Source organism: Electrona antarctica (genome assembly GCF_951216825.1).
Source record: "Electrona antarctica genome assembly, chromosome: 24".
NCBI lineage: Eukaryota > Metazoa > Chordata > Actinopteri > Myctophiformes > Myctophidae > Electrona > Electrona antarctica.
Window position 1 is genome coordinate 185,001 of NC_136803.1, and position 12,246 is coordinate 197,246.

The window sequence follows — 12,246 nt, forward strand, 5'->3', positions numbered from 1 at the left end:
GCTGATTGGATGTCGTTCCAACGAATCGGAGGAGTAGGTTTCGGGTATTCACGTCATCAGCCAGTGCCACTACTACTATGTCCACGCTTCTCTCACTTTGTTGGAAAAAATCAGGCCCGTGCGACGTGATCATCATGACGTAACATGGGGACAGACAAAACAAACATGAAACTCTGTTCATTGTCGATGGCATTTAATGTTTGTGTTGGTGACAAGACAAACATTAATACGCTTATTTACCTGTGTTTAATTCGCCGGCGTTTTGTAATAATTTAAAATAAATAGCGGATTTGTCGCGGACCTGGTGACACGTTATGATGACGTACGCGGAAATCAACCAACCGCCGGCTTGCAAGGGCTTCTGGGAAACTGAGTCCAATGCAAAGTGAACGAGGGTGTAGGGACGATCTTAGCTCGCTTTGCTCTTTGAGTAAGACCCGGATCAAGGAAGTGGCTTTTGAAGCATGAGGTCAGTCCGCTGACTCGGTGCCGCTGACTCGGTGCCGCGCTCATAGCGCGGCACCGAGTGCCACGCTACGATCTTGTAGATCTGCTATTTTGAATATATTCTTTCAGAGCCAACGTTTTATTTATCTCAAATCTTTGCTTCTGGGGGAGGTCCCTGGAACAACATATTTTCAGATGGAGGGTCGGCAGCCGATTTCATATCATCTTGGGGGTCCTTGACATGAAAATGTTGGAGAACGGCTGACCATAAAAACATGGGTTTTTTCAGAAAACTGTCTTGTTTTAGAAGACATTGGTAGAATGGAACTTAGGTCTAAATGTGTTAATCCAATGAAATGAACCTTCAGGTGTTGGCCCGTGACTTCCTGGAGGAGTACATCTTCCTGGCGGTGGGTCGGGTGGGGTCCACGTCGGAGAACATCACCCAGAAGGTGGTGTGGGTGGAGGAGAGCGACAAGAGGTCCTTCCTGCTGGACCTGCTCAACGCCACGGGTGAGACGCACGCACGCACGCACGCACCGCACCTCACACACACGCACGCACGCTCGCCACGCAAGCGCACGCACGCTAGTGCACTGGTTCCCAAACTTTTTCATGTCAAGGACCCCCACATTGGCATTAATTATCCCCACAGACCCCCATTTTGAGGAGATATGCCAGGGACCCCCATAAGGGAAGATTCTTACGGCTCTACCAGTGATTCTCAACCCGTTTAATTTCAAGCACCCCCCCCCCCCCCCCACACACACACTAATGACATGAATTAGTCTACGGACCCCCGTTTAATTGCATTTCTATCTCTGGGACCACCAATTTATATTGTAGAATCAATGTTAATTTAACTCTGAGAGTGTTCAAATGGAACCATTTTGTTCCATTTGTACACTCTCAGAGTTACAGACCCATAAGGGTCCATTTGGTTCCATTCGTACACTCTCAGAGTTACAGACCCATAAGGGTCCATTTGGTTCCATTTGTACACTCTCAGAGTTACAGACCCATAAGGGTCCATTTGGTTCCATTTGTACACTCTCTGAGTTACAGACCCATAAGGGTCCATTTGGTTCCATTTGTACACTCTCTGAGTTACAGACCCATAAGGGTCCATTTGGTTCCATTTGTACACTCTCAGAGTTACAGACCCATAAGGGTCCATTTGGTTCCATTCGTACACTCTCAGAGTTACAGACCCATGAGGGTCCATTTGGTTACAAACTATCATTTAGCTGGGGACCCCCTGGAACTCCCTCAAGGACCGCTGGGGGTCCCCGGACCCCACTTTGGGAACCACTGCACTAGTGCCATACATACATGGGCAACTTGTGGCCTGTGGCTCCCATGCGGCCCAGGGGCCACATGTGGCCCCCGGGCCACCTGGGGGCCACATGTGGCCCCCAGGTGGCCCATGTGGCCCCCAGGTGGCCCGGGGGCCACATGTGGCCCCCATGCCTTCACTTAATGCGGCCCTCAGGTTAATATCTGATATATTATTGATTTCAACTGTTTACAATTCCAAACCCGCTGTAATTCATTTCTATACATGAAGCTTAATGACTAGTGTCAAAATGTCTCTTTTTTTATGTCCAATGTATCTGTATTTAGTTCATAAAGTTAACTTAACTATAACTAAATGCATTTGAAATTAAATACAAAAAAGGGTAACTTTTTTTTTAGGAAAAAATATCTGAATTTCAATTAAAATATAGCAAAAAAAATCGACATCGACATCTACAAGGTGAAAATGCACCGCGGCGCGTTTTGAACTTTGTAGATCGGCTATTTTTTTTGCTACGACAATTATTTATCCAATGCGGCCCTCTGGAGTGAGTGTGTAAATATAGTGCCCCCCCCCCCCCTGCTAGTGCTGCACCATTCTCGCTCAAATGAGAATCTCTATTTTCCTTCACAAGAATTGAGATCATTCAGGATTCTCGTTGTTTCCATGGAAATAAGTTGTTGTCTTTGGTCTGTAGTCGCTGAACACTTTACTGCAGTCACACTGTGCCGCCGTCCTGGAGCCATGTTGACCCGTTCTGACCTGAGATCAGATTCTATAAAATGTCTTCTACATCCTGACAGTTTTCTGAAAAAGCTATGTTTCTATGTCAGTCGTTCTTCGATTTTTCAAAAATGGCAGACCTACAAGCTCGTAGCGCGCCACCGAGTGGCGCGCTACGAGCTTGTAAATCTGCTATTTTTCAACAGCTAAAGCATAACATAATGCTAACACCAAAAGGGGTTCCCGCCCAAAATGGGTAAACAGGTTTTCAATGTAATGAGTCCCAGGATGCAGGGATGGTCTTTTAGAATTTAGATGAGTCCCAGGGACATTTTATGAGTCCCACTTCAACCACGTTAGGAGTCATACTTTGCCACTTTTTTACAAATTGCAGCATTTAACTCCTATTTCATGTTATATGGTTATAATGTGGTTATATTCATGTAGAAAACAGAAGAAATTATTATTATAACTAAAGCTAGCAAAAGGGCAAGCTAGCGAAAGGGCATAGGGCAGAACCTTAGATAGAGACAGTTATGAAAACTGCGTTCACTTCATGGGGCTTCAGTCCAATGGCGGCTCTCCTACATAGACTTCTATTGGCTTCAGTCCAATGGCGGCTCTCCTACATAGACTTCTATTGGCTTCAGTCCAATGGAGGCTCTCCTACATAGACTTCTATTGAGAATGGGGACAACCAACTGGGCCAAGTCCTGGACCGGAAGTAGGCAGAAATGCACTGGACTCAGGACAACAGCCCAGCTCTAATGATCTTAAATCCCTTTATTTTAGATTGTTTTGTAACATAAACATTCAAGAGACTTTAGTTGTTACTGTACAATACTTTAAAACAGTTGTCATGTTGCACACATGCCTAAAATATCTCCTATTTGCGCCACCCTTGCCTCGGTTCAGGCTGCATGAACAGTGCTCGGTTTCTGCCCCCTCAATGTCGTAACTCTTCTATTAGATGGCTCTGGGGGGGACGTCCACCAAAAATAGCAGATCTACAAGCTCACAACGCGGCACGTTGTGAGCTTGTAGATCTTGTAGATCGGCTATTTTGGTGATGCCAGTTGAGTTGGTGTAAATCAGTGGTTCTCAACCAGTGGTCCTCGAGGGGGTTCCAGGTGGTCCCGATGCAGCTAAATGATGGAGAGTTGGTAACCAAATGGACCCTTAATTAGATCTTTATCTCTAGAGAGCGTACAACGAGACCAAATGGAACCTTACGGGTCCATTTGGGTTCATGTTACGCTCTCAAGAGTTAGATTTTTGTTAAACATCTGCATTACTTAATCTAAAAGAAGTCTACACAATTAGAGAATGTAGAAGAATTGTTATTTTGATCAAAGCTTGCCTGTTATCTCTCCTAATGGTACCAACATCAATACAGCATGGAATTGTGGACAAACTCTTATCCAACGATAACAAAATATTATCTAGTTTGGGGTCTGAGAGGCTAAATCTCAAACAGAATACAACCACCCCAATGGTATGAGTTATATCTTTTTTTAAATGTTTTTTTTGTGGCTTTCGCCTTTATTTTATATATTTTTATGGAGGGACAGACAGTAGGCTGACAGGAAATGGGGAGAGAGAGATGGGGGGGGGGGGGGGGGGGATGACATGCAGTGAAGACCGTCGGGATCGGGAGTCGAACCTGCGGCACACTGCCAGACTGGATTACCAGCCAAGGTGCCTGGACCGCTGAGCCATGGCCTAGGCCTTTTTATGAGTTGTATTGTATGAAATTATTTTATTCATTAAAAAAAAGATTCTATTAATTCGTTCTATCAAAATAACATTTAACTTTAACCCTCTTATGGCTATATTGACGTAATCGTTTAATGCCCTGTAATCAGGGGCTTAATCCGCCACCATCAGGACTGGGTATAATACTATAGGATTACCGTGTTAAAATGAGATATAGTGTGTATGTCACATATTTTTATTGGCATTAAAATTACAAATTAAACATATGAATAGTGCATGTAGAATAAAGGACCAATCCACTGTTAATTAAACATATGAATAGTGCAGGTAGATTAAAGGACCAATCCACTGTTAATTAAACATATGAATAGTGCATGTAGAATAAAGGCACAATCCACTGTTAATTAAAGACATGAATAGTGCAGGTAGAATAAAGGACCAATCCACTGTTAATTAAACACATGAATAGTGCACGTAGAATAAAGGACCAATCCACTGTTAATTAAACATATGAATAGTGCAGGTAGATTAAAGGACCAATCCACTGTTAATTAACCAAATGAATAGTGCAGGTAGAAGGTATTAAACATATGAATAGTGCAGGTAGATTAAAGGCACAATCCACTGTTAATTAAACACATGAATAGTGCAGGTAGATTAAAGGCACAATCCACTGTTAATTAAACACATGAATAGTGCACGTAGAATAAAGGCACATTCCACTGTTAATTAAACACATGCGTAGTGAAGGTAGATTAAAGGCACAATCCACTGTTAATTAAACATGCGTAGTGCAGGTAGTTTAAAGGCACAATCCACTGTTAATTAAACACATGCGTAGTGCAGGTAGAATAAAGGCACAATCCACTGTTAATTAAACACATGAATAGTGCAGGTAGATTAAAGGCACAATCCACTGTTAATTAAACAAATGAATAGTGCATGTAGATTAAAGGCACAATCCACTGTTAATTAAACACATGAATAGTGCAGGTAGAAAGACCAATCCACTGTTAATTAAACACATGAATAGTGCATGTAGAATAAAGGACCAATCCACTGTTAATTAAACAAAGGAATAGTGCAGGTAGAAGGTATTAAACATATGAATAGTGCAGGTAGTTTAAAGGCACAATCCACTGTTAATTAAACACATGCGTAGTGCATGTAGAATAAAGGCACAATCCACTGTTAATTAAACACATGAATAGTGCAGGTAGATTAAAGGCACAATCCACTGTTAATTAAACAAATGAATAGTGCAGGTAGATTAAAGGCACAATCCACTGTTAATTAAACACATGAATAGTGCAGGTAGAAGGACCAATCCACTGTTAATTAAACACATGAATAGTGCATGTAGAATAAAGGACCAATCCACTGTTAATTAAACAAATGAATAGTGCACGTAGAAGGTATTAAACATATGAATAGTGCATGTAGATTAAAGGCACAATCCACTGTTAATTAAACACATGCGTAGTGCAGGTAGATTAAAGGCACAATCCACTGTTAATTAAACACATGAATAGTGCATGTAGATTAAAGGCACAATCCACTGTTAATTAAACAAATGAATAGTGCAGGTAGATTAAAGGCACAATCCACTGTTAATTAAACACATGCGTAGTGCAGGTAGATTAAAGGCACAATCCACTGTTAATTAAACACATGAATAGTGCATGTAGATTAAAGGCACAATCCACTGTTAATTAAACACATGAATAGTGCATGTAGATTAAAGGCACAATCCACTGTTAATTAAACACATGAATAGTGCAGGTAGATTAAAGGCACAATCCACTGTTAATTAAACATATGAATAGTGCACGTATATTAAAGGCACAATCCACTGTTAATTAAACAAATGAATAGTGCATGTAGATTAAAGGCACAATCCACTGTTAATTAAACACATGAATAGTGCAGGTAGAAAGACCAATCCACTGTTAATTAAACACATGAATAGTGCAGGTAAATTAAAGGCACAATCCACTGTTAATTAAACACATGAATAGTGCATGTAGATTAAAGGCACAATCCACTGTTAATTAAACACATGAATAGTGCAGGTAGATTAAAGGCACAATCCACTGTTAATTAAACATATGAATAGTGCACGTAGATTAAAGGCACAATCCACTGTTAATTAAACAAATGAATAGTGCAGGTAGATTAAAGGCACAATCCACTGTTAATTAAACACATGAATAGTGCAGGTAGAAGGACCAATCCACTGTTAATTAAACACATGAATAGTGCAGGTAGATTAAAAGACCAATCCACTGTTAATTAAACACATGAATAGTGCAGGTAGATTAAAGGCACAATCCACTGTTAATTAAACACATGAATAGTGCAGGTAGATTAAAGGACCAATCCACTGTTAATTAAACACATGAATAGTGCAGGTAGATTAAAGGCACAATCCACTGTTAATTAAACACATGAATAGTGCAGGTAGATTAAAGGACCAATCCACTGTTAATTAAACACATGAATTGTGCAGGTATATTAAAGGCACAATCCACTGTTAATTAAACACATGAATAGTGCATGTAGATTAAAGGCACAATCCACTGTTAATTAAACACATGAATAGTGCAGGTAGATTAAAGGCACAATCCACTGTTAATTAAACATATGAATAGTGCACGTAGATTAAAGGCACAATCCACTGTTAATTAAACAAATGAATAGTGCATGTAGATTAAAGGCACAATCCACTGTTAATTAAACACATGAATAGTGCAGGTAGAAGGACCAATCCACTGTTAATTAAACACATGAATAGTGCAGGTAGATTAAAGGCACAATCCACTGTTAATTAAACACATGAATAGTGCATGTAGATTAAAGGCACAATCCACTGTTAATTAAACAAATGAATAGTGCAGGTAGATTAAAGGCACAATCCACTGTTAATTAAACACATGAATAGTGCAGGTAGAAGGACCAATCCACTGTTAATTAAACACATGAATAGTGCAGGTAGATTAAAAGACCAATATACTGTTAATTAAACACATGAATAGTGCAGGTAGATTAAAGGCACAATCCACTGTTAATTAAACACATGAATAGTGCAGGTAGATTAAAGGACCAATCCACTGTTAATTAAACACATGAATAGTGCAGGTAGATTAAAGGCACAATCCACTGTTAATTAAACACATGAATAGTGCAGGTAGATTAAAGGACCAATCCACTGTTAATTAAACACATGAATAGTGCATGTAGATTAAAGGCACAATCCACTGTTAATTAAACACATGAATAGTGCAGGTAGATTAAAGGACCAATCCACTGTTAACAGTTTGACTCCATAAAACGCTTTACCCGCATTTCAATCAAATATTCTATGCTGCCGAGATTGTTTTATTACCTTTGCAGCATACGGCGAAGAATTTGCGATTTAGATCCTTGAAAATCCGTTAGTAAACACTGCCCGCGTTGGTTATTGAGCCGACACAAAAGCCACTTCCTTGATCCGGGTCACAGACAAAGAGCAAAGCGAGCCAAGATTGTCTCTCCCCTCTCGTTCACTTGCATTGGCCTCAATTTCCCAGAAGCCCTAGCAGCCCAGATGATGACTTGATTTCCGGTTTCGTCATCATACCGCGACGGCCTCGCCATCAGGTCCCGGATAAATCCGCTGTTTCTTTTTAATTATTTTAAAACGGCGAATTAAACGCATTAAACAAATGTCGGGTATAGCGTTTTACGCGCCGTGGAACACTGGATTAAACAATTGGCGGCCGTCAAACTGTTAATTGGGGTGGCCATAAGGGGGTTAATACCATGAAAACAAGTGAATAATAACACAATTAAGTTTTTTTCAACAACTTAAAAAACCTTCAAAACATTTATTTAGCCATCCACAAGCTCCCAACACGTGGCATTGCAACACATTGTGAGCTTATGTTTTGAAATTATAAACCTTTGTCCAGTAATGGCGGCTTCATCGGCCAAGAGATATATATATATAGGTGTGGCTGTATTATCCATTCACAGTCAGACGGAACCATAGTTTAGGAGAAAAACAAACACATTTGACCCACAACAGAGGTTAACCCATTTTGACCTGAGATCAGATTCTAAAGATGTCTTCTACATCCTGACAGTTTTCTGAAAAAGCTATGTTTCTATGTCAGTGGTTCTTCGATTTTTCAAAAATAGCAGACCTACAAGCTCATAGCGCGCCACTCGGTGGCGCGCTATGAGCTTGTAGATCTGCTATTTTTCAATAGCTAAAGCATAACATAATGCTAACACCAAAAGGGGTTCCCGCCCAAAATGGGTTAAAGGACAACTTTAGTTTGTTTCAACCAAGGTTCATGTTTTAGGTTTTGTTATTAGAGAAAGTAAAAGATGAGTGTGCATTTTTTTTTTCATTTGCTGCTTTCTTTTGTTGTAACGATTTTAGCTGTTTTTGACAGGGGGGCGGGGGCATTCGAACATGGGGCTAAATACATCTTTATTTACAAAATATTATGACTATGTATTTTTTTATTATTTACTATAGTCCTACTAGACCCCAAGAAATCACATCTGGCCACAAACGATCACAGGATCTACTGAATATGAAGGTAGCCTACTGGGGGGAAGCCATACTGTGTGTCATAGGCTCAATGTCAGTTTGACACATTCAGTAGAATTTCTTGGGGTCTAGTAGGACTATAGTAAATAATACAAAAATAAATCGCTAGAACATTTTGTAAAACAAAATACATATTTAGCCCCATGTTCGAATGCCCCCGCCCCCCTGTCAAAAACAGCTAAAATCCCTAAAACGAAAGAAAGCAGCAAATGAAAAATAATTAACACTCATCTTTGACTTTCTCTAATAACAACCTACGTTATGAGGAAGGAGGAGAGACCCGCACTCCGCCACTTGCTGGTTCAAGAACTTTATTTTAAAGAGTCATAGCAACGTTTCGGCCTTTCGGCCTTCTTCAGGCATAGTTTGAGAATAGGCTGACGTTCATTAAATACACAACAGTAGGTTTAGACAACCAATCAAATTGTATATAGTAATCATTCATCAGATAGCAGCTGCGAAGAACCCAGTCATGTGACTTAAAGGTGCAGTACTTCTGTAGAACATTCCTAGTATATTATTGAAAGTCACCAATTACAACAATATAGGGAATAATATATAAGGCATGCCATAATACATAAGGAAATCAACATACAATTAAATTAGTAAATAAATGTCAAAAAAGTCCATACTCAAACAAGAGTGGACATAAAGGATAAAAAAGAAGACTCATGGTGCTTTTAGTAATAACAACCTAAAACATGAACCTTGGTTGAAAAAAACTAAAGTTGTCCCTTAAAGGAGAATTCAGTGATTTGGGTGATTTGGAAAAAAAACCCAGTAACAAGATGTGCACATGCACACGCTCTACAGTGGGGGAAGTACAACAGACCAACAGCACGTGCACCAATGCCCGCCCCACTCGATCATGATTGGAAGAAGGCCCCTCTCATCCTGATTGGATGAAGGCTTTGCCACCCAAAGCCCAAACCGAAACTAGGGTTTTTTGACCCCAGGGGCTCACTGGGGACAGGGAGGAACTCCTTATATGGTCAGCACCCTTTATAGTAGGGAGGATTAACCAAAAAATAAGAAAAAATAAGTGATATTTGAATTAAGTGAATATACCTTTAAAGGAGAATTCCATGCTAGAAGGCTTTCTTACCTTTCTTACCTTTCTTTGTAGTCGTTACGTCCCCACCAAAGAGGTCCAGGTTTTTTCTTGTGCAAAAACCCCTTATTGGCTATTTCCCCTACCATAAGCCCTCAATGAATTGCATTGAATTGAATGGGGCTATGGGGTGTTGTGCTAATTCGCTTATTTCCATCGAAATAAGTAGTAAAGTGTGCCGCTTAGGATATTATTTACATTATGAAGAGAGGATATATACAAAAAAAATCTAATTTTGAGCGATGGAAATAAGCGAATTAGCACAACACCCCATAGCCCCATTCAATTCCCATTCAATGCAATTCATTTAGGGCTTATGGTAGGGGAAATAGCCAATAAGGAGCTTTTGCACAAAATAACACCTGGACAACTACAAAGAAAGGTAAGAAAGCCTTTTAGTATGGAATTCTCCTTTAAGAGAACAAAGTAGTGCTGCATGATTTTTGCTCAATTCTCCTCCACAAGAATTGAGACCACAATTCTCGTTGTTTTTTCCCGTGAAAATATGTATTGTCTGAATTTGCTGAACATTTACTACGTTCGTTCAAAACGTGTCGCCTGGAGCCATAACTACTGGCTTTAAACAGACAACATCAAAGTGCTTAAGCCATTTAGACCTGAGGACGATTCTACAAATGTCTTCTAAATCATGACAGTTTTCCGACAGTTTTCTGAAAAACCCAATGTTTCTGTGTCAGTGGTTCTCAAACATTTTCATGTCAAAGAGCCCCAGAATTATCTGTATTTGGCCGCCGACCCCCATCTGAAAATATGTTGTTCCAGGGGACCCTCCCAGAAGCAAAGATTTGAGTTAAATACGTTTGGCTCTGAAAGAATACATATTCAAAGATTTGAGGCACATTTTCACGATTTTTCAAAAATAGCAGACCTACAAGATCTGCTATTTTTCAATAGCTAAAGTATAACATGATGCTTACAAACACCAAAAGGGGTTCCCGCCCACAATGAGTTAAACAGACAACATCAAAGTGCTCGACTTAAATGTCTCTTTAAGTCTCTCTCTCTCGTAGCAAAAACAGTGACCAAAATTAATTGGACAGCCAACCTAGTGCTGCACGATTCCTGCTCAAATTTAGAAATGAGATGAGATCTCATAGGTAGAGATGGAGCTCGATAAGGACACCCATAAAAACCTGACAACAAGCTTATCGAGTACCCGGTATCTATAAGCTTTGGGCTTATCGAGTACCCGGTATCTATAAACTTTGGGCTTATCGAGTACCCGGTATCTATAAGCTTTGGGCTTATCGAGTACCCGGTATCGATAAGCTTTGGGCTTAACGAGTATACGTGGTATCAATAAGCTTTGGGCTTAACGAGTATACGTGGTATCAATAAGCTTTGGGCTTATCGAGTATCCGGTATCAATAAGCTTTGGGCTTATCGAGTACCCGTTATCGATTAGCTTTGGGCTTATCGAGTACCCGGTATCGATTAGCTTTGGGGCTTATCGAGTACCTGGTATCGATACGCTTTGGGCTTATCGCGTACCCGGTATCGATAAGCTTTGGGCTTATCGAGTACCCGTTATCAATAAGCTTTGGGCTTATCGAGTGCCCGGTATCAATAAGCTTTGGGCTTATCGCGTACCCGTTATCAATAAGCTTTGGGCTTATCGAGTACCCGTTATCAATAAGCTTTGGGCTTATCGAGTACCCGTTATCAATAAGCTTTGGGCTTATCGAGTACCCGTTATCAATAAGCTTTGGGCTTATCGAGTACCCGGTATCAATAAGCTTTGGGCTTATCGAGTACCCGTTATCAATAAGCTTTGGGCTTATCGAGTGCCCGGTATCAATAAGCTTTGGGTTTATCGAGTACCCGTTATCAATAACCTTTGGGCTTATCGAGTACCCGGTATCAATAAGCTTTGGGCTTATCGAGTGCCCGGTATCAATAAGCTTTGGGCTTATCGAGTGCCCGGTATCAATAACCTTTGGGCTTATCGCGTACCCGGTATCAATAAGCTTTGGGTTTATCGAGTGCCCGGTATCAATAAGCTTTGGGCTTATCGAGTATCCGGTATCAATAAGCTTTGGGCTTATCGCGTACCCGGTATCAATAAGCTTTGGGTTTATCGAGTGCCCGGTATCAATAAGCTTTGGGCTTATCGAGTATCCGGTATCAATAAGCTTTGGGCTTATCGAGTGCCCGGTATCAATAACCTTTGGGCTTATCGCGTACCCGGTATCAATAAGCTTTGGGCTTATCGAGTCTGTTATGGAGCATAGCGGTCCATGACGTCATGTTTAGACAATCAAGACAAGAGGCGATCAATAAATAAATGTAATCACCCACGCTGGCACAAGCATGTGGGTCTAAAAGTGTATT

At 40.5% G+C, this 12,246-nt stretch overlaps 1 protein-coding gene across 1 annotated transcript in view; it reads left to right on the forward strand.

Annotated features, from left to right (window-relative positions):
• LOC306917514 (ATP-dependent RNA helicase DDX3X-like) overlaps positions 1 to 12,246 on the forward strand; it is a 31,857-nt gene that overhangs the window by 8,304 nt on the left and 11,307 nt on the right. Inside the window, 1 exon segment of the mRNA XM_079495788.1 lies at positions 816 to 960. Within this exon segment, the coding sequence (XP_079351914.1) occupies positions 816 to 960 (145 nt within the window).